Source organism: Hemitrygon akajei, chromosome 10, assembly GCF_048418815.1.
Source record: "Hemitrygon akajei chromosome 10, sHemAka1.3, whole genome shotgun sequence".
NCBI classification, from domain to species: Eukaryota; Metazoa; Chordata; class Chondrichthyes; order Myliobatiformes; family Dasyatidae; genus Hemitrygon; species Hemitrygon akajei.
In genome coordinates, this window is record NC_133133.1 from 165,125,292 (window position 1) to 165,149,477 (window position 24,186).

Consider the following 24,186-nt stretch of genomic DNA (forward strand, 5'->3'; position numbering starts at 1 on the left):
CTTACATAAGAGTGAACTTTTCCCAATTAATAAAGAAGCCCAAGAACTAACATTCCGTGATCTCCCTTTTAAAGTAGTCCATAATCAATTTACTTATCTTGGAATTACAGTCACAAGGAAGTTTAAAGATCTCTTTCGTGAAAACTTTGCCAATCTTACATATGCTATAAAACAGAGTCTGGTACAATGGTCACCTCTATCTATGTCTTTGGTAGGTCGTATTAATGTTGTTAAAATGTATGTTCTCCCCAAATTTTTATACTTATTTCAATCTATCCCAATTTTTATTCCTAAATCTTTTTTTGATTCTTTACTCTATTATTTTGTCATATCTGTGGCAGAATAAGTGCTCTAGAATTAATAAAATCCATCTCCAAAAATCTAAAAAAGAGGGTGGCATGGCTTTACCTAACTTTCATTTATATTATTGGGCAGCTAATATACGTTGTGCTACCTTTTGGTCTTTCTTCCACGGCCAACCTGAGTGCCCTAACTGGGTGGCAATGGAGCTGAGCTCCACTAAAGGATTATCTATCTCTGCACTTCTTGGCTCTGCACTCTCTAGTAGTCTGCCCAGATCAATAGCTAATCCTCTTGTTAGACACACTTTGTGTATATGGGCTCAGTTCAGGAAATGCTATGGTTTCCAGGGGTTTTCCATTTCCAGCCCTGTCGCACATAATCACCTTTTTTTTTACCTACTACATACGATTCAGCATTCCATGTTTGGTATAGGAAGGGCATTAGACATTTTGAAGATCTTTTCATTGATAATCGCTTCGCTTCTTTTCAGCAGCTCTCTGTTAAGTTCAATCTGCCTAACGCTCATTTTTTCAGATATCTCCAAATCCGACACTTTATTGCTCCTTTAATTCCTAACTTTCCTGAAATGCCTGCGAAAAATGCTATGGACCTATTTCTTTCCATTAATCCACTAGGTAAAGGTTTAATATCAATTATCCGAGATAAACTAGCAGCCTTACGATGGACCCCTGTGGATAAAATTAAAATGGCCTGGGAGCAGGATTTAAATATCTCCTTATCCGAGGAGAGCTGGGACTCAGTTCTCAAATTGGTTAACTCAACCTCTCTTTGTGCTCGCCATTGCCTTTTACAGTTTAAGATTGTTCATAGAGCCCATATGTCTTAAATCTAAACTATCTCGATTCTACCCTGGCATTAGTCCGCTCTGTGATAAATGCAAGAGGGGCGTGGCCTCTCTCATCCATATGTACTGGTTCTGTCCCAGCTTGGAGAAATTCTGGAAAGATGTCTTCACTACGTTATCGTGTATTCTGAATCAGCACCTAGAACCAAACCCCTTAATTGCTCTGTTCGGTTTTTGGGGTGAGACAGATTTATGTCTGGGTCCGACCAAATGCCGAATACTATCCTTTGCCTCTCTCCTGGCTAGACGCTTGATTCTCCTTAGATGGAGAGATGTTGCCCCGCCCACCCATGCGCAATGGCTTAACGACATTATGGCCTGCTTGGACCTCGGAAAAATTCATTATTCAGTACTTAATTCGGATCTAAAGTTCCATAAGGTCTGGGGACCTTTTATCGAGTACTTTCATAACCTTCCTCTTGACTAGGGTTTTTTTTTCTTCTTCTTTTCGGCCCCTTGCTTTCAGCTCCCTTTTTTTTCTGGTAGTAGGCATTATTACCCTCTGTTGCTAAGTGTATTCACAGTCTGGGAGTTTGACTGTCCTGACTTATACTCTCTATATTGTGTTGTGGTCGGTCTGGAGTTGTTGTTTTTTTCTTGTGTTGTGGGGCTTGGGGAGGATACTAAGCTTACTTGTCTTTACTTTAGGTGCTTTTTTGTTAAATTCTCTTCCTTTGTAGCATATTGTTATTGTATGCTTAATTTTGCACTGTATTAATGTTCCTCATTGGGATTTGGGGTTTTTAATTTGTAAAATGTTTTGAAAAACTAATAATAAAAAAAAGTAGTGTCTGATACTAATGGGCGTTTTATCATAGTGTCAGGAAAATTATATAATAAATTAATGTTATTTGCCAATCTGTATGCTCCGAATTCAGATGATCCAGGATTTTTTGAGCATTTTTTTTTACATTTTTGCCAGATTTGAGCCTTTACTCATTGGTGATGGGAGGAGATTTCAATTGTTGGTTAGATCCAGTTTTAAATAGGTCATCCTTTAAAACAGTGACACTTAATAAATCAGCTTTGTTTATTCAATCTTTTTTAATGAAATGTGGTACTGTTGATATATGGTGTTTCTTACACCCACTAGATGGGGGGTATTCATTTTTTTCTCATGTCCATCATACGTATTCCAGGATTTATTACTGTTTTATTGATTGTCAAATAATTCCTTTAGTTTGATCCTGTGAATACAAAGAAATTGCTGTTTCAGATCATGCTCCAGAGCTTTTATCTTTAAATCTCCTTGGTCTTCCTCAAATAAACATATCTTGGCATTTTAATTTAACTTTGTTATCTGATAAAGATTTCTTAAAATTTCTGGAGAGACAAATTATTCTTTTTTTTTGAAGATAATACTTTGGAAGAGACTTCTAGTCTTATTAGATAGGATGCCTTTAAGGCTTTTATTAGAGGTCAGATTATTTCCTATACTGCAAGTGTCAAGAAAAAAGCTAATAGAGAGAGAATTGAGTTAGCTAATCAGTTAAAACAATTAGATCAAAAAATATACCTTGGTTCCAGATCCTGCTTTATCTAAAAGGCGTGTTGAAATTCAAACTAAATATGATCTTATTTTAACATATCCAATTGAAACTCAACTTTTAAAAGATAAAAGTCAATTTTATATCCACGGAGACAAAACAGGTAAATTATTGGCTACTCAATTAAAAACCTTCATAGCTAAATGGCAAATTAAAGAAATTTGTAAAGCCAATGGTGATAGGACAACTGACCATTTAGAAATAAATGATATTTTTAAAGAATTTTATTCTAAATTTCATAGTTCTGACCCTCACAAAGATAACACTGTAATAAATATATTTTTAGATCAATTAAACATCCCTACCCTTTCTGTTGATAACTGAAAACAGTTGGATCAACCTATTTCGTGTGAGGAAATTGCCGAGGCTGTACATTCCTTACATTCGGGGAAGGCTCCGGGTCTTGATGGATTTTTTGCAGAATTTTATAAGGCTTTTTCCACACTGCTTATACCTCATTATGTGCAGATTCTTCGGACTCCATTAAGTTGGTTAAGTTGCCACAAACTTTTTATGAAACTTCTATTTCGCTTATTCTCAAAAAGAATAAGAACCCAACCGACTGCTCTCCATACAGACTAATTTCTTTACTTAATGTTGATACTAAAATCCTATCTAAAGTTCTGACCCGTAGAATTGAAAATATTTTACCATCTATCATTTCTGCTGATCAGACGGGATTTATTAAAAAGCGATATTCCTGCTTTAATATTCGTCATTTATTAAACATTATTTATTCCCCTTCTAAGGGGGTATCAGAACATGTGATTTCTTTGGACACTGAGAAGGCTTTTGATCAGGTTGAATGGAATTATTTATTTAAAACTTTAGAAAAATTTAATTTTGTGCCTGATTTTATTCAATGGACTAAATTAGTGTATCTATCTCCTTCTGCCAGGATCCTTACTAATTTTCAGTATTCCAAACCTTTTAAACTTCAACATTTGTACTAGACAAGGTTGTCCCTTGAGCCCTTTGCTCTTTGATTTGGCCTTAGAACCCTTAGCCATTGCTTTTCGAGAATCTAATTATATTACTAGTATTCTAAGGAGAGGGAATGTTCATAAAGTTTCACTTTATGCTGATGATCTATTGCTTTTTATTTCTAATGTCGAGACTTCACTACCTTCTATGCTTTCTCTACTTCCTTGTTTTAGCCAGTTTTCAGGAGACAAACTGAATTTACATAAGAGTGAACTTTTTCCTTTGAATAATTTGCCATCAATTAATACTAACCTTCGTTCTAAACTGGTAAAAATTTAATTTACCGATTTGGGTGTAACAATTACCAAGAATTATAAACAACTATTTAATGAAAATTTTCTTACCTTACTGAATTTTGTAAAAAGGACACTGTCAAACTGGTCGCCTTTTTCATTATCCTTGATTGGCCGAATCAATTCTATTAAAATGAACATTTTACCTAAATTTATATACCTTTTTCAGGCATTACCTGCTTTTATTCCTAAATCTTTTTTTCGATTCTCTCGATTCTATTATATCTTCTTATATATGGAAAAACAAACATTCTTGACTAACTGAAGTTCATCTTTAAAAATCCAAGAAGAATAGAGGTTTAGCTTTACCAAATTTTAGGTTTTATTATTAGGTAGTCAATATATGAAATCTTACATTTTGGACATATTATATTAACAATGAGGACTGTCTAATATGGGTTTCTTTAGAAGCTAACTCTGTTAATATATTTTCTATTATTTCTCTTCTCAGATCCTCACTCCCTTTATCTTTTAGTAAACTAACTGAAAATTTAGTAGTTAAACATACTTTGAGGGATCCGGGTACAATTTAGGAAATTCTTTGGGCTAATGAGATTTTCTTTGCCTAGTCCCATTTGTTTTAACTATTTTTTTTAAACCTTCAATGACAATTCAGTTTTTAAAGAATGGGATAGATTGGGTATTAAATGCTTCCAGGATTTGTTTGTTGGAGGAAGTCTTCTTTCGTTTGAGCAAATGTCAGCTAAATATAGTTTACCCAAAACTCATTTTTTTGTTATTTACAAATTAGAGACTTTCTGCATTCTCAACTATATACATTTCCTATAAGTTCCGATAAGGACTTATTAGATGTAATTTTTCATTTGAAACATTTTTATAATGGTTCAATATCCAATATTTATTGTATGTTGTTAGGAATGAGAAATATTCCTATAGACAAAATTAATAATCTTTGGGAACAACATTTACAGACTTCTATTTCTGAAGACACTTGGAATGAAATTTAACACCTCATCATTATGTGCCCATCATTCCCTTTTACAATTTAATGTGGTTCATATGGCTCACATGTCTAAAGATAAGCTATCTTGTTTTTATTCGGATATATCCCCTTTCTGTGATAGATGTAATAATGGAGAAGCTTCATTAATTCACATGTTTTGGACATGCCCGAGCCTTGAAAGATACAGGAAGGAAGTATTCCAAACTTTCTCGGTACTTTTCAAGGTAAATTTTAAGCTTAACCCTTTGACCACATTATTTGGTATTGTTGGAGGAAAAGACTTTATTTTGGAGACACCTGATGTGCATATTTGGGGTTTTACTTCTCTTATAGCTAGGAGGGCGCTCTTGCTTAAATGGAAGGATGCTGTTCCACCTACTCATGCTCAATGGTTACGGTTATGTTATGCTTAAATTTAGAGAAGATCCGATGTTCAGTTTTTGAATCAAGCCAAGACTTTTATACATTGTGGGGACCATTTTTGAGTTATTTTCAAAACCTTTGATTTGTTGTAAAGTACAGATGGTGGCTAATAATATATTTTATTTTATTATATGATAAGGGTTTTCCCCCTTTTCTCTTGCTTTTCCTAACAGCTCTGACTTTGGTAGTGGGTTTAAATTTTTTTTCTGTATAACAAAATTATTATATTCCAATATTATGATTTAATTTAATTTTTCTGAATACAGGGTTTTGTGATTGTAACTGTATTTTAATACAATGTATTTAGTACAATTTTATTTTTTTCTTTTGACATATTATACATCTTCTTGTACTCTGTATTCCTTTATGCAGAAACTAATAAAAATATTGAAAGAGAAAAAATGCTGCAAGAGGCAGGCCATCTCCTGATATGCTGCCAGTGATTCTCAACAACATTTCACTCCACTAGTTCTATATCCTAGCAGGAAGGCAATAAAGGCTGACCTTGACACAACATTATTTGGGATTTGTCACTTGAGGTACCATGCTGGCATTTCAAGGAGCATTATGATGAAAAAGACACATAGTCATCAGAATGAGACTTCAGATTTGGCAATTTAAGGTAGCACCATTTAACCTTACAAATACATCCTGCTTTGAAAGGGGTACAGTGTAGCAGTAATTCTGATTTGCTCATAATAATCAAAGAAAGATATTTTTGGAAATATCTGTTCTCATGATTTAGAAACAGAACATTTTGGAAATGTAATCTCTGTTCCTCTTTCAACAGATGGTGTTGTGTTGTAACTGCATGATGTGGAAGCTGGTGAACCCCATCCTAGTTCCGATTGACCACATCTGCAGCAAGTGTTGTTCAAGCTCAAAGACAATAACTTTGAATCTGAGCTTCAAACACTGTGATGCATCAGGGACATTGCATTACCTGGACACTGTATTTCAGGAGGCAGTCACACCCATTAGATTAACTACTTCAAAATCAGTCTGTAGTTAGGGACCGGGGGTATGACTGCAAGTGAGGTAGGTAGGGGGATCCAAGAGACAGTGCTTGAGGAGTCTGAGCCCTTGAGCTTGTCCAGCAGGTCAGCTTCCTGCTCCCTTGTGGATGGGAGTGAGGGCTGTAGGAAGTATGTGCAATCGAACCGTGATATTGTGATTCAGAAATCATTTAAGGGAGGAGAGAAGAGAAATGTAACTGTAATTGAAGATAGGATTGTCAGGGGAATAGAGACACAATTATCTGTCACAAAGATCAAGAACCATGAAGGCTTCATTGGATGTCTGGTGCTTGGGTTGTCGTGGTCCATGTGGATACCAAGAACGTAGGAAGAGCAAGGAAAGAGGTTCTGCTAAGGGAACTTGACACAGCTAGGGACTAAATGAAAATGCAGCAGTAAACAAAGGTAATAATATCTGAATTGTTACCCGAGTTATGTGCAAGTTGGCATAGATTTAATTAGGTCCGAGAGTTACATGCATGTCACAAAGATTGGTGTGAGAAAGTGAGTTTGAATTTGTGGGACATTGCCATTAGCATTGAGGAAGGAGGGTACTGTTCCAATGGGATGGGCTCCACCTGAACCATGCTGGGACCTGGATCCTGGCTAATCACTTAACTAAGGCTGTGAATAGGGCTTTAAAATAAATAGTAGGAGAAGCGATGAACAGCTTGGGAAAGGATTAATAAAATAAAATGGAAGGAGAGTGCAGAAGCCGTTACTGAAGACTGCAGAATAGAAAAAGGGCAATGCAGAAATATTTTCAATGAAGGAAAATAATAAAATTTACACAAAGACCTCAAAAAACGTAATATACTTGGGCTATGTTTACCTGTGTGTTTTGCATGGGAATTTGAAGTATTAAAGCTAAACTGCTGTAGTTAAAATTTTCATCCAAGGCAAGGAGTGCTCCATGGACACCACTTTCCATGAGGTTGTTTGCATAGTCTCGAAGACCAATTGACAGTATCCACCTGATGACGCGATCGTTGCTCCATACTATCGTGTCTGAAAATGTGACGTTGTATTGTGAGCATTTTCAACATTTCAATTAAACTTAAATCTTAACTTAAAAGATACAATTCCATTTCCAATTAAGGATATAACATGAAAGCACTTGTGAACTAATTTTCTAAATGCTTTAACATTTTCCTTAGTTTCATAATATATTCAGAAATAATGCAACAATCTTTATTAGAAAGTTAACATCTTCAAATATTCCATAAAGTTGTGTACTGGCAAAAATTACAATTCTCAGAAATAATCAAATTACACACAGAAGTACAAAATAATTTTGTTTTGCTGTTATAAACTTGAAACAAAAGCTATAAATGCAAGATATTTAATATCCCTAAACTACATAGCATACCTCACCTATAGATCTCTTATCAAACTCAAAACTTAGGCAAACTTGTTCAAGAGAAACAAAAAACTTCAGAGGCTGAATTTAGACCCTTGCCCAGTCTAGCTCTCCCACAGTTTCCAACCAGCTGGTACAGAAGGCATCAGGCAAGATTTCAGTGGCAATTAGGACTTATATGAGTACAATCCAGACCCCTCTCCCACTGCACTGACAATCTTTGCTACAGTGCAGGGCTGAAATCATATTTTTTCTAAACTGCTAAAGTACACAAAAGCACAAATATCTCAAAACATTAAAATAAAATAAAATCAATCAAAATCTGTCAAATGGGATTTTAAACTTCTGCTTGGTCAGGTTGGTATACATGACACAGACTGATTCTCAAGTGTATTCATTTATCTGGAACCACAGGGCACAGCAGGCACAATCTTAGGTCAAAGAATCTTTATCAAAGAAGGGATAATTTAAAGATAAACATACTATTAGGTGTAAAGATCCTCTTTCTCTACATCTGAACCCTGTTTACCTCCACATTGCAGACTCATGCCTAGCAAGCAAGAAAGGTTTCAATAAATCCATTAAATTGGTTTCAATATACTGATGATCAGCTGATGAATACGATCTCTGTTGTGGATCTCCTGTATGCAGGATATGAAAGAAAAACCTTCAGATCATCTACACAACCACACTTCCTAGGTGAAGGAGCAATTTATTCTGAGTCCTTTCAAGTTAGTATACTGTATTTCTTGCTTGAAATTGGGTGACTAAGCACATATCAGTTGACTATTTTTGTTGTCTACAGACTATGAGCTTCTAGTTGCTCGTCAGTTCCATTCTCTGTCTCATGCTAACCTTGACCATAAGACTTAGAAGCAGAATTAGACCATTGAGCACTTTGCATGTGCTCTGCCATTCCATCATGGCTGATTCCGGATCCCACTCAACCCCAAACAGCTGCCTTCTTAACATATCCTTTGATGCCCTGGCCGATCAGGAAACGATCAACTTCCACCTTAAGTATATGCACGGACATGGCCTCAACAGCAGTCTATGGCAGAGAATTCCACAGATTCACTACTCTCTGACTAAAACAAAATATTCCTTACCTTCGTTCTAAAGGGTCACCCCTCAATTTTGAGGCTGTGCCCTCTAGTTCTGGATATCCCCACCATAGAAAACAGCCTCTCCACATCCACTCTATCTAATCCTTTCAACATTCAGGTTTCAATAGGTAAATTTAATGTCAGAGAAGTGTATACAATATACATTCCGAAAATCCACAAAAACAGAGAAGTGCCCCAAAGAATGAATGACCGTTAAAATGTTAGAATCCCAAAGTTCCCCCGCTCCCCCTCCCAAGCACAAGCAGCAGCAAAGCAACAACCTTAGCCCCACCAGCAGAAAACGAGATCCCCGTGCATTCATCTAAATTCCAGTGAGTACAGGCCAAAAGCTACTAAACACTGCTCCTATTTTAATCCTTTCATTCCTGGAAGCATCCTCGTGAACCTCCTCTGGACTCTCTCCAATAAAAACACATCCTTTCTGAGATATGGGGCCCAAAACTGTTGATAATATTCCCTCTGCACCTCTGAAACTTCTCCCCATTTAGATAATAGCCCACACTATTGTTCCTTTTACCAAAGTACATTTTCATACATTTCCTAACACTGTATTCCATTTGCCACTCTTTTGCCTGTTCTTCTAATTTGTCTAAGTCCTGCTGCAATCACATTGCTTCCTCAGCACTACCTACCCCTCCATCTATCTTCATATCATCTGCAAACTTTGCCACAAAACCATCAATTCCATTATCTAAAACACTGATAACAATGTGGAAAGCAGTGGTCCCAATACTGACCCTGAAGAACACCACTAGTCACCAGCAGCCAAACAGAAAAGGCCCCTTGCTGCCTCTTGCCAGTCAGCCGTTATTCCACTATCCAAGCCAGTATCTTTCCTGTAATGCCATCGGATTTTATCTTGTTAAACAGACTCGTGTGTGACACTGTATCAGACACCTTCTGAAAATCCAAGTAAATGACAACCACTGCCTATCCTTTGTCCAGCCTCTTTGTTTCTTCCTCAAAGAATTCTAACAGGTTTATCAGGCAAGATTTCCCTTTGCAGAAACCATGCTGACTTTGACTTATTATGTCATTAGTCTCCAGGTACCTCAAAATCTCATCCTTAATAATAGACTCCAACACTTTCCCAACTAATGAGGATAGACTAACTGGCCTATAATTCCTTTCCTTTGCCTTCCTCCCTTCTTAAAGAGTGGAGTGACCCTTACAATCTTCCAATCATCTGGGATCATGGCAGAATCAAGTGATTCTTGAAAGACCATGACTAATGCATCCATTACTATCTTCTCTCAGGACTCTGGGATGTAGTCCATCTGGCCCATGTGACTTATCCACCTTAAGACCTTAGAGTTTGCCTCACACTTCTTCCTTTGTAATAGCAATGGCACTCACTCCAGCTTCCTGACACTTCCAGACCTCTGGCACACTGCTAGTGTCTTCCACAGTGAAGACAGTTGCAAAGCACCCATTAAGATCATCTGCCATTTCTTTGTCCTCTATTACTACCTCACCAGCATCATTTTCCAGCAGTCCAATATCAACTCTCACCTGCCTTTTACTCTTTATATAACTGAGAAAACTTTTGGTATCCTGCTTTATATTATTCTGTCTTACTATTTCACCTTTTCCTTTCTTAGAGCTTATTTAGTTGCTTTTTGATAGATTTTAAAAGCTTCCAAATCTTTCAACTTCTCACTCACTTTTGTTATCTTATATGCTCTTTCCTTGGCTTTTATGCAGTCCTTAACTTCCTTTGTCAGCCATGGTTGCCTAACCCTGACATTTGAGACCTTCTTCCGCTGTGGGACATATCTATCCTGCACGTTGTGAACTATTCCTTGAAAGTTCAGTCATCTCTGTTCTGCCCATCCCCACCAATATCCTCCTCCAATCCACCTGGGCAAGCGCCTCTCTCATGCCTCTGTAATTCCCTTTATTCCTTTGTGATACTGATACATCTGGCTTATGCACCTCCCTCTCAAATTGTAGTATGAATTCAATCATGTTATAATGACTACTTACTAAGGGTTCCTTCACATTAAGCTCCCTAATAAGATCTGGTTATTATACAACACCCAATCTAAAATAGCCTTCCCCGAGTAGGCTCAAGCACAAGCTGCTCTAAGAAGCCGTCTTGTAGGCATTCAACGAATTCCCTCTCTAGCAATCCGATGCCAGCCTGATTTTCCCAATCCCCTTGCGTATTGAAGCCCCCCATTACAATTGTGACATTACTCTTATTACATGCCTTTCCCAGCCCCCTTTGCAATCTTAAACCCACATCTTGGCTACTATTTGGAGGTCTATATATGATTCCCATTCTGTTTTACCTTTGCAACTTCTTAACTCCACCCACAAAGATTCAATGTTGCCTCTTTCTAATCTTAGCTTCCGAAGCCGATTCAAACAAATCTCATTGCAAGTTCAAGCAACAGAACATCATATTTTCATGGATTTGTTACAATCATCCAGAGAATGCCCAGAAACTTTATTTCCTGTTTCGAGCATTCACAGTATTGCCCTTTCATAATTGCAGATTTAAGTCATAGAGTTGCACAGCACAGAAAACACTGCATCCATGCCAACCTTTTACCTATCTACACTTAACTCATTTATCCGCACTAAGTCTGTATCTTTCTACACATTGCCTAGATGAGTATCTGTCTAAATATCAAATGCATCTGACTTCGCCACCTCCTTTGGAAGTAAATAAAACTTACCCCTCAAATTCCTTTTAAAATTCCATTTCTTGCTTTAAATTTACATATTTTGTTTTTCATACCACTATCATGAAAAAATATCTGAGTGCATGTTTGTGGTCTTCTGCTGCTGTAGACCATCCACTTCAAGGTTCAACAGAAATGCTCTTCTGCAAATCACTGTTGTAACGTATGATTATTCGAGTTATTGTTGCCTTCCTGTCAGCTTGAACCAGTCTGGTCATTCTCCTCTGACTTCTCTCTCATTAACAAGGCACTTATGCTCACAGAACTGCTGCTCACTGGATGTCTTCTGTTATTTTGCACCTTTTGCTGTCAACTCTAGAGACGATTGTGCATGATGCTCAAACCGTCCTGTCTGGCATCAACTATTTGTGGCGAGCATTTGGTCCATAATGACAGATGAGGAAGCTGTTACATTCAACAACGGTTTTATTGTTGTTGATAGACACAAACAGACCAGGCCCATGACCCAGAGAGTGAACCTCACCCAGTCTCACACAAATGGGCGAGGTGACCATCACATACCCACAAATACACAAGCAAGAAACTGTATAACTCAAGCTAAAATGTAACAATAAATAAACTGGAACTTCCCACCATAATCCCATAAAAGCATTTTAACACAAGAACAATAAACAGTACTGGTCATTAGAAATGCAGGGGCAGGCCCTTACGCCCTCACCCAGAACGTCACATATTATTCCATGGTCAAAGTCACTTAGATCTCATTTGTTTATCATTCTGATGTTTGGTCTGAACAATAGCTGAACCTCTTCACCATGTCTGCATGCTTTTATGTTTTGAGTTGCTGCCAATGATTGGTTGATTAGATATTTGCATTAAAGAGTGGGTGTACAGATGTAATTAATAAAGTGGCCACTGAGTGTACTTATGCATTTCATAATTTTATGTACATTTATCTTGTCACCCCTTAACTTCCTGTACTCCAGGGAAAACACAGGCAGCTTATTGAATCTTTCCCTATATCTCCAATCCAGGCAATATTTTGATGACTCTCCTCTGCATTCTTTCCAACTTCTACTATATCCTTCCTTAAGTGTACCAACCAATAATCTATGTTCGGCCTAATAATGTTTTGTAAGGTTACAACATACTACAGTTTATATTCTTTATGAAAACCAATGAAGGCAAGTGTGCTGTATGCCTTCCATATTTATCCATGTTGTCTATTTCAAAGAACAACCTATGTTATCTTACTCCAAGATCCTTTTATCTCTCACTACTCCATAGCACCCGAACATTATTGTGTATGTCCTATCAATATCTGACTTTCCAAACTGTATCACCCATGCTTGTCAAGATTAAATTCCATCTGCCAATGTTCCACCCACCTTTCCATATGCTCTGCATCTTGCTGGAGCTTTAGAAAACTTCCCTTGCTATCCATAACACCACCAACATTCAGATTGTCTGAATATTTTCTAAAAGTTCAAAATAAATTTACTATCAGAATACATACGTTACCACATACAACCCTGAGATCCTTTATCGTGAAGGCATACTTAGCAAATCCATAGAACAGTAAATGTAAACAGGATCAATGAACAACAAGCTGTGCAAATGCAAATATATATAAATAGCAATAAATAATGATTATGAAATGACATGAAATGAAAGAGCATGAAATAACAAGATAAAGAGTCCTTAAAGTGAGACCATTGGTGTGGGAACATACTAATCGTATGGTCTACAGATATATCCTAGTCAGATCCGTCCCAGCAGTATGCCCTGCAATACAACACTGGCCACAGACTTCTAATAGCAAAAGGATCCATCAGCCACTGCCCTCCACTTGCCTTGCGTCCCATGTATCTGAACTTTTGTTGGACTAGCTTACCATGTGGGATCTTTTCAGATGCTATGTTTGATTTTTATTTAAACAAGGCCTTCAGACAGGCCTTCTCTGTTATTATTTGTTCTATTACTTGTTCTCACATTGTGCTGTCATTCCCTTTTGCTACTTTTTTCCCCTTTTGTTCTTTCCTCTTCATTGCTTTTAAACCCTGCTAACAATTGATTTTTTATTGTATTAATGAAAATCCATCAATCGGAAACATTGTATTTCTCTTCTCACAAAATGCTACTCAAATGATTGGCATTTCCAACATTTTCTATTTTTATTTTAAATCTCTAGCTATTGTTTGATATTATTTTTGAAATTATTTCCTTAGTGTATCGACTGGTGTTTACGGTTACTTTGCACAAATTAAACACAGGTATGTTGGTGCCAAAAGACATAAGAATCAATAGAAATTTGTCTGGTGCTAATTATAGCTCCACAATGTTATCGTCTGCCTTGGAGGGTACTCCTGGAGCAGTGGCTGCAGTGAGGTAAGGATTGTGACAGTTGCCATTCTGGTGGAATGAGGATGCATTGGCACTTCTTGCTCCATAATGAAATATAAAATGAATCATACCTTACCTCAGGATGCATTTCTCTTTCTCATCTCCAATCAATTTTACCAAAGAGACTTTCAACAAAGATTATACCTTAACTGAATGTTTATTTAATCCTATGTTGTCAACCTCATTCTTGTTTCAGACTTATATCTGAGTCAAAAGAAAACCACTAACTATTAAGAAAGTGACCAAACAGCTGTACATGCATCCATTGGGTCTATTTTTTAGCCAAGATTGAATGCCATACAAATTGATATCTAATCTGGATTTTAAAAATACATGTTTAAAACTAACTGCTATTTGTAGAATTTGCAAAATGTGAGAAATGCTGACATTGCAAATGATGACAGAGGTTTCCACAAAGGTATAACTGAAAATTGTTAGGTGTTCAGATTTCTAACTAGGAAGTCCTCCATCTGGAACCGTGGTACAGGAACCGTGGTGTACAAAGGCTGTAATAAATCTAGTCAAGAAGAAAAGCTTACAAAAGGTTCGGAGAGCTAGGTAATGTTAGAGATCTAGAAGATTATAAGGCTAACAAGAAGGAGCTTAAGAAGGGCATTAGGAGAGCCAGAAGGAGCCATGAGAATGCCTTGGTGGGCAGGATTAAGGAAAACCCCAAGACATTCTACAAGTATGTGAAGAGCAAGAGGATAAGACATGAAAGAATAGGACCTATCAAGTGTTACAGTGGGAAAGTGTGCATGGAACCGGAGGAAATAGCAGAGGTACTTAATGAATACTTTACTTCAGTATTTTTTGAAGAAGTTACGAGGAATGTTGACGAGGGAAGGCAGTGGATGTAGTCTATATGGACTTCAGCAAGGCCTTTGACAAAGTTCCACATGGAAGGTTAGTTAAGAAGGTTCAGTCGTTAGGTATTAATGCTGGAGTAATAAAATGAATTCAACAGTGGCTAGATGGGAGATGCCAGAGAGTAGTGGTGGATAATTGTTTATCGGGATGGAGGCCAGTGACTAGCGGGGTGCCTCAGGGATCTGTTTTGGGCCCAATGTTGTTTGTAATATACATAAATGATCTGGATGATGGGGTGGTAAATTGGATTAGTAAGTATGCCGATGATACTAAGGTAGGAGGTGTTGTGGATAAAGAGGTGGGTTTTCAAAGCTTGCAGGGAGATTTATGCCGGTTAGAAGAATGGGCTGAACTTTGGCAGATGGAGTTTAATGCTGAGAAGTGTGAGGTTCTACATTTTGGCAGGAATAATCCAAATATAACATACAGGGTAAATGGTAGGGCATTGAGGAATGCAGTGGAACAGAGAGATCTAGGAATAACAGTGCATAGTTCCCTGAAGGTGGAGTCTCATGTAGATAGGGTGGTGAAGAAGGCTTTTGGAACGCTGGCCTTTATAAATCAGAGCATTGAGTACAGAAGTTGGGATATAATGTTAAAATTGTACAAGGCATTGGTAAGGCCAAATTTGGAATATTGTGTACAGTTCTGGTCACCGAATTATAGGAAAGATATCAATAAATTAGAGAGAGTGCAGAGACGATTTACTAGGATGTTACCTGGGTTTCAGCACTTAAGTTACAGAGAAAGGTTGAACAAGTTAGGTCTCTATTCATTGGAGCGTAGAAGGTTGAGGGGGGATTTGATCGAGGTATTTAAAATTTTGAGAGGGATAGATAGAGTTGACGTGAATAGGCTGTTTCCATTGAGAGTAGGGGAGATTCAAACGAGAGGACATGATTTGAGAGTTAGGGGGCAAAAGTTTAAGGGAAACACGAGGGGGTATTTCTTTACTCAGAGAGTGATAGCTGTGTGGAATGAGCTTCCTGTAGAAGTAGTAGAGGCCAGTTCAGTTGTGTCATTTAAGGTAAAATTGGATAGGTATATGGACAGGAAAGGAGTGGAGGGTTATGGGCTGAGTGCGGGTAGGTGGGACTAGGTGAGATTAAGAGTTCGGCATGGACTAGGAGGGCCAGAATGGCCTGTTTCTGTGCTGTGATTGTTATATGGTTATATGGTATTCACTATGGAAGAGGATCTTGGTGATTGTAGTGATGACCTGCAACAGACTGAAAACCTTGAGCATGTAGATATTAAGAAAGAGGATGGATGTGCTGGAGCTTTTGGAAAGCATCAAGTGGGATAAGTCGCTGGGACCAGATGAGATGTACCCCAGGGTACTGTGAGGTGAGGGAGGAGATTGCTGAGCCTCTGGCGATGATCTTTGTATCATCAATGGGGACAGGAGAGATTCCGGAGGATTGCAGGGTTGCGGATGTTGTTCCTTTATTCAAGAAAGGGAGTAGAGAAAGCCCAGGAAATTATAGACCAGTGAGTCTTACCTCAGTGGTTGGTAAGTTGATGGAGAAGATCCTGAGAGGCAGGATTTATGAACATTTGGAGAGGTATAATATGATTAGGAATAGTCAGCACAGCTTTGTCAAGGGCAGGTCGTGCCTTAAGAGCCTGATTAAATTTTTTAAGGATGTGACTAAACACATTGATGCAGGAAGAACAGTAGAAGTAGTGTATATGGATTTCAGCAAGGCATTTGATAAGGTACTCCATGCAAGGCTTATTGAGAAAGTAAGGAGGCATGGGATCCAAAGGAACATTGCTTTGTGGATCCAGAACCGGCTTGCCCACAGAAGGCAAAGTGTGGTTATAGACAGGTCATATTCTGCATGGAGGTCGGTGACCAGTGGTGTGCCTCAGGGAATCTGTTCTGGGACCCTTACTCTTCGTGATTTTTATAAATAACTGGATGAGGAAGTGGAGGGATGGGTTAGTAAGTTTGCTGATGACACAAAGATTGGAGATGTTGTGGATAGTGTGGAGGGCTGTCAGAGGTTACAGCGGGACATGGATAGGATGCAAACCAGGCTGAGAAGTAGCAGATGGAGTTCAGCCCAGATAAGTGTGTAGTGGTTCATTTTGGTAGGTCAAATATCAAGTCAAGTCAACTTTTATTGTCATTTCGACCATAACTGCTGGTACAGTGCATAGTAAAAATGAGACAATGTTTTTCAGGACCATGGTTTACATGACACAGTACAAAAAACTAGACTGAACTACGTAATAAAAAAAGAACAGAGAAAGCTATACTACAGACCTACTGCATAAAGTGCACAAAAACAGTGCAGACATTACAATAAATAATAAACAGGACAGTAGGGCAAGGTGTTAGTCCAGGCTTCGGGTACTGAGGAGTCTGATAGCTTGGGGGAAGAAACTGTTATATAGTCTTGTCATAAGAGCCTGAATGCTTCGGAGCCTTTTCCCAGACGGCAGGAAGGAGAAGAGACTGTATGAGGCGTGCATGGGGTCCTTCATAATGCTGTTTCCTTTGCAGATGCAGCATGTAGTGTAAATGTCCGTGATGGCGGGAAGAGAGACCCCGATGATCTTCTCAGCTGACCACACTATCCGCTGAAGGGTCTTGCGATCCGAGATGGTGCAATTTCTGAACCATGCAGTGATGCAGTTGCTCAGGACGCTCTCAATACAACCCCTGTAGAATGTGATGAGGATGGGGGGGGGGGGGGGTGGGAGATGGACTTCCCTCAGCCTTCGCAAAAAGTAGAGATACTGCTGGGCTTTCTTTGCTATGAAGCTGGTGTTGAGGGACCAGGTGAAATTCTCCATCAGGTGAACACCAAGAAATTTGGTGCTCTTTACGATCTCTACCGAGGAGCCGTCGATGTTCAGCAGGGAGTGGTCACTCCGTGCCCTCCTGAAGTCAACAACCATCTCTTTTGTTTTGTTCACATTAAGAGACAGGTTGTTGGCTCTGCACCAGTCCGTTAGCCGCTGCACCTCCTCCCTGTAAGCTGACTCGTCATTCTTGCTGATGAGACCCACCACGGTGGTGTCATCGGCGAACTTGATGATATGGTTCGAGCTGTGTGTTGCAGCACAGTCGTGGGTCAGCAGAGCGAACAGCAGTGGACTGAGCACACAGCCCTGGGGGGCCCCCGTGCTCAGTGTGATGGTGTTGGAGATGCTGCTCCTGATCTGGACTGACTGAGATCTCCCAGTCAAGAAGTCTAGGATCCAGTTGCAGAGGGAGGTGTTCAGGCCCAGTAGGCTCAGCTTTCCAATCAGTTTCTGAGGGATGATTATGTTGAATGCTGAACTAAAGTCTATGAACAGCACCCAAACATATGTGTCTTTTTTGTCCAGGTGGGTTAGGGCCAGGTGGAGGGTGGTGGCAATGGCATCATCTGTTGAGCGGTTGGGACTGTATGCAAACTTCAGGGAGTCCAGTTAGGGGGGGCAGCAGGGTCTTGATATGCCTCATGACGAGCCTCTCAAAACACTTCATGATGATGGATGTAAGTGCAACGGGATGGTAGTCATTTAGGCAGGACACTGAAGACTTCTTCGGCACGGGGACGATGGTGGCAGCCTTGAAGTATGTTGGAATGGTGGCGCTGCTCAGGGATGGCAGAATATAGCATTAATGATAAGACTCTTGGCAGTGTGGATAATCAGAGGGATCTTGGCGTCCGAGTCCATAGGACGCTCACAGCAGCTGCGCAGGTTGTCTTTGTGGTTAAGAAGGCGTATGGTGTATTGGCCTTCATCAATTGTGGAATTGAATTTAGGAGCCTAGAGGTAATGTTGCAGCTATATAGGACCCTGGTCAGACCCCACTTGGAGCACTGTGCTCAGTTCTGGTTGCCTCACTACGGGAAGGATGTGGAAGCCATAGAAAGAGTGCAGAGGAGACTTACAAGGATGTTGCCTGGATTGGGGAGCATGCCTTATGAGAATAGATTGAGTGAACTCGGCCTTTTGTCCTTGGAGCGACGGAGGATGAGAGGTCACCTGATAGAGGTGTATAAGATGATGAGAGGCATTGATCGTGTGGATAGTCAGAGGCTTTTTCCCAGGGCTGAAATGGTTGCCACAAGAGGACACAGGTTTAAGGTGCTGGGGAGTAGGTACGGAGGAGATGTTGGTGTAAGTTTTTTACTCAGAGAATGGTGAGTGCGTGGAATGGGTTGGCGGAAACAATGGTGGAGGCAGATATGATAGGGTCTTTTAAGAGAGTATTATAGGTACATGGAGCTTAGAAAAATAGAGGGCTATGGGTAAACCTACTAATTTCTAAGGTAGGGACATGTTCGGCACAACTTTGTGGGCTAAAGGGCCTCTATTGTGCTGTAGGTTTTCTATGTTTCTATGACAAGATTTTCAGTTAAACATAAAAACATAGCCGGTATTTAAATTCTAGCTCAAGCATAAGTAGAGCATGTTAGGTAGATGACATGGTATTGGGGGCTATCAAAAGAGACAATTAATTCCTACAGATGCCGGCTGATGTATTTTGCCTTTCCAGCATTTTGTTTTGCTTTTATTTTGTTCACAGTTCAGAGAACTTAACAAAAAGGTTAAAGAAAAGCTAATTTAAATTGCTAATTACTTAGTTCAGCACAACACAGTAGGCTGAAAAATTACTTCCTGTGCTGTATGTCTATGTTGTAACAAGTTGGACAGCACAGGAAAAAATAGGTACTATATTTATGATATAACATCATAAGACTAATATGGTGATACATTTTTTGGCTTGAATTGAATGCCTTAACATAAAGACATTCAATTTAAAGCATAACATGTTTTAAATTGGAACTTCCTGTTTTTCTAAGTTCCACTGCAAGTTTGATGTCTGTTTCCTGCCCATCCGTCAAGCAATTAATTCTTTGAGATGCAAATCCACAGGACTGATGCTTGAAATCTAATTGCGCCCTGTTGGATGCTGAGATTAAATAACTCTACCTCCTGCCAGAATCAGCAGTACACAGCTTGTGACTGTTTATTCCTTTGTCAAACTGAGAGGAGAAGTTCAATCTGATGGTCTGTTCGACTTATGATCTATTAGCCTCCCTGCCCCCAACCCTTTTCCGAGAAATCACAAATCTCTCTTCTGATTGAGTGGTTCTTATTTAGAGCCCCTTTCTATGGGAAAGCCCATTATGAGGTTTTCATGGTTATTAATTGAAAAAGAACGAAAAAGGATAAAAGAAGAAGGCAGGGCACTACGGAGAGGTGATAGGCAGATGAGGAGAAGAGGTAAGAGGACAGAGTGGGGAATAGAAGAGGGAAGGGGAGGAAAAAAATTATTGGAAGGAGAAATCGATGTTCATGATATCATGTTAAAAGCTACCTAGAATAAATTCTTATCCCATTCCTGGTCCAACATGTCAGTCTATAGCCTCCTCTTTTGCCATGATGAGGGCACTCTTAAGGGTGGAGGAGCAATCTGTTTCCTTTTCTCCCACAGACCAATCTCCTCTCCTATCACATTCCTTCTTCTCCAGCCCTCTGCTTTTCCCACCCGCCTGGCTTCACCTATCACCTTCCAGCTAGTCGCTCTTCTTCTCTCACCCCCCCCCCAACTTTTTATTCTGGCATCCTCCCCCTTCTTTTCCAGTCCCGAAGAAGGGTCTTGGCCTGAACTGTCAGCTGTTTATTCATTTCCACAGTTGCTGCCTGATCTGCTGAGTTCCTCCAGCATTTTGTCTGTGTTGCTCAGGATTTCCAACATCTACAGAATCTCTTGTATATATATAATATAGAGTGTGCTTCATCTACACTTAAAAAGTGTACAGTTACTTCTTAAGTATATGCTCGTGGCTCCTTTCCAGTCTGCAGTACCAGCAAGGAAAAGGGCAAAAGTTTCTACCATCTGCAGATTCCCCTCCAAGTCATATACTGTATTGTCCTGTCTTTGGGATATATCATTATTTTTTCATTGTAACTGGATTTAAATTCTGAAATTCCTAAGGGCATTGAGAGATTGTCTTTACCGGAAACATTGCAGCTTACATGATTTTCCCAATGGCACTTAGGAATGGGAAAAAAAGTTGGCCTTTCCAATAATGTTCACATTCTCCAAGTAAACAACACAAAAAAAAAGCTGGGAAAAGAGCACAGGAGTAATGGCATTCATCAGTTTGACTTGAATCAGCTCTCATGTGAAATTCATGCAGAAATCTCACTAATATGGCATTGCTTATCATATTAGTGTTGATTCACCAAGTGTCATCTTGATGGTCACTAGCACCAGATGATTCAAACTGAATTTGATTGAAATCATGCCTGCATCACTAAAGAGGAATTTGTCCAACCATTCTTGATTAGAAGGTCAGATGCAATCATGAAAAAGATGCAAAGTAATTGACAAGGTCTTTCTTGTTCGGCTCATCTGGAAGATTAAGATACTTGGGATCCACAGTGATTGGGTTGCTTGGAACCAGAACTGGCTTGCACAGAGAGGACAGAGAGTAATGATGGAGGGGTTCCATTCTGGTTGGAGTTCTGGCACCAATGGTGTTCCATAGGATTCTGCACTGTAACTTCTGCTTTTTGTGAAATATATGGCACAAAGCTTGGTGGCATTGCCAAAGGATTCAAAAAGATATGAATTAGTTATGTATGGAGAAATAACAGATGGAGTTTAATATGGGCAAATGTAAGGTGTTGCACTTTGGGAGATCAAGTGTAAAGGGAAAGTACACAGTTAATGGCAGGATCCTTAACAGCTTTGATGTACAGAGGGATCATAGGGTTCAAGTCTATAGCTCTGATAATGGCTGCACAAACTGATCGGGTAGTAATCAAGATGTATGGCATTCTTGCCTTTATTATTTGAGGCAATGAATTCAAGAGTCAGGAAGTTATGTTGTAGCCTTATAAAAATCTGGTTAGGTTATATACGGAACATTGTCGAACATAGGCAACAGATGCAGAAGCTACAGACAATCTGCTGGAGGAACCCAGAGGATTGAGTAACATCACTGGGAAGAAAGAAGCTGTCGGTATTTCAGGACAAAACCCTGATTAGAGATAAAGGTTCTAGCACTGACCCTTGCAGAACAATACTGATCAGAATAACAGCCTTCCACACTTTGTCTTCTATGGGCAAGCCAGTTCTGAATCCAAACATACAATTCTACTTGGATATCATGAATCTTAATCTTCTGAATCAACCTACCATGACGGACCTTGTCAAATGTTTTATTAAAGTCCATATAGGCAGTGTCCACTGCTTTACCCTCATCAAGTTCCTTTGTCATTTCCTCAAAAATCATGATCAAGTTTGGAAGGGATGACCTGCCCTGCACAAAGCCATGTTAATTGTCCCTAGCAACACACACAAAATGCTGGTGGAATGCAGCTGGCCAGGCAGCATCTATAGGAAGAAGTACAGTTGACGTTTTGGGCCGAGACCCTTCGTCAGGATGGGTCATTCCCTATAATTGTCCCTATGTAGGCAATGCATAAATCCTATAATAAATATAGGTATAGGTCTATAAATCTTATACCTCAGTATCCTCTCCAGTAGCTTCTCTACCACTGATGTGAGGCTCATTGGCTCAAGGGCACAAAGTAATCAGATATACCAAGGGGGGTCTAGCTTAAGCTAACACCCAGTCTCAGTGAACTCACACTGAAACAAGCCTTATGAATTTTACAAAAGACTGCATCTACAGAAGTGGTCTGTTTCAATGAAAGTTACAGAAGTGAATACCAAGAAAGCTCACTATGTAATCCAGGGCCTCTGTATGCTCGTGACCATTATATAGAAGATGCGGATGAAAAATTACAGACATGACCAATCTGCATAAATGCCTACTCATTCAATTACATTTTAATTTTCATTTAAATTGAATTGCTTAGTGGATAGAAATATAGCTTTTCGTGATCCAGCTTCTAGGCATCTATTTTCAACTATATGTACAAGGATTTAACTACATGTATTTTGAATACGATTTAAGTATTAAGAGTGATTTTCTGTCCAAATAATTAAAATATATCCAAATATATCCAATATATTCATCCTAACATCTTAAAATTCACATGCATTGCAATGACTCCCAAAAAATATCAGTTAGTTCTAGTCACAATTTAGCCGTCACATGTTACACATCACAATTTAGTTTTAATTCATGATGAGGAATGTCACACATTAGTTATATTTTACATTTTTTTCATTTAAAAATCACATGTCTGGGAAAATATTGCTCACCTTTAATTTCATGCTGGCTCAGTTCTCTCCTCTTTTCCAGTTCCTTTCGGTCATAATTTAACCGCTTCAAGCACATAATACCATACTGTAAACTTGTTCTAAAGAAGAACAATACAACAGATTTCAGAATTGTTTGCAACTGTTTCTATACACACACACTCACTCTCTCTCTCTCTCTCTCTCACACACACACACACACACACACAATATATATATAGTAGTTAAGATATTTTAACTGAAAATTAGAGGGCCTTGACACTAAGGTAAAAATATAAACATTTACTTTGCGAGTGGCCTATAATGCTGACTTTAGGAACTTCTGTAAATCTCTTGACAAATTGGGTGACCATTTATATGATCTTGGACATAATTATGAACATTCATCTTATAAAGTCTGAAGGTGCAGATGCAGTACTTGTGTTAACACAAAGTACTATTGTACTACTTCTGCTGAATATATCATAAAAAGTTGGGAATTTGGTAATAGAATATGATGAAGGAAGTAATCCTTTATGTAAAAGTAGCAGTTTAAAACAAAAGTTAATCTGCACATAAACTTTAAATAATTAACTATAATCAATTAAGATGAGCCATAGTAAAGTGTAAGTCATTATCCACATCAGAAGAGTGTAGGTACTTGAGAAAAACAACATAATTCCATACAATCATAGTTTCAGTAAGTGCCAGGATCTTGAGAAATCACCTCAGAGCTATTATGCTTGAGTGAGATATAAACACAGTAATATGGCGGGGGGGGGGGGGGGTAATAATTTAGTTCATAAGATAGTTTAGGTACAGATTTAGATTTGGTTAATGGTTAAATATAGGATGATGCAACTGTGACTTGGAGAGGTAATCAGATTTTATACGGGGTACTCATAAGGTACAACATACTTGCGACCAATGTGTTTGTCAACAAAGAAAATGGGCAACAGAAAGTATTTTAAGTTGGGTGAGCAAACAAGAAAGATTACAATGGTCTGGCCTAGAAAATTCAAGGGAAGAGATAGTGTTCTCTGCAACTAAGATCAAAAGTTATTAAGATCTTGCTGGCTGTACAATGCAGGGTAAAGGTAATTGGAGAACAATGACAGAGTAAAACAGTGCGGAGATCCACTTAATGGGAAGGCTTGCATTTATTACTCCTTGCCATGACCCCTTAAGATATTGGTGATGAACCACCACC

The 24,186-nt window shown here is 38.9% G+C and overlaps 1 protein-coding gene across 8 annotated transcripts in view; it reads right to left on the minus strand.

The window, feature by feature from the left end:
• ppfia2 (PTPRF interacting protein alpha 2) overlaps nucleotides 1-24,186 on the minus strand; it is a 334,142-nt gene that overhangs the window by 23,877 nt on the left and 286,079 nt on the right. For all 8 annotated transcript variants that reach the window (XM_073059619.1, XM_073059615.1, XM_073059617.1 and 5 more), the window contains 2 exons: nucleotides 23,001-23,098; nucleotides 7,228-7,403 (listed from right to left, as the gene is read on the minus strand). In XM_073059619.1, the coding sequence (XP_072915720.1) occupies nucleotides 7,228-7,403; nucleotides 23,001-23,098 (274 nt within the window). The remainder of the gene's footprint in view (nucleotides 1-7,227; nucleotides 7,404-23,000; nucleotides 23,099-24,186) is intronic.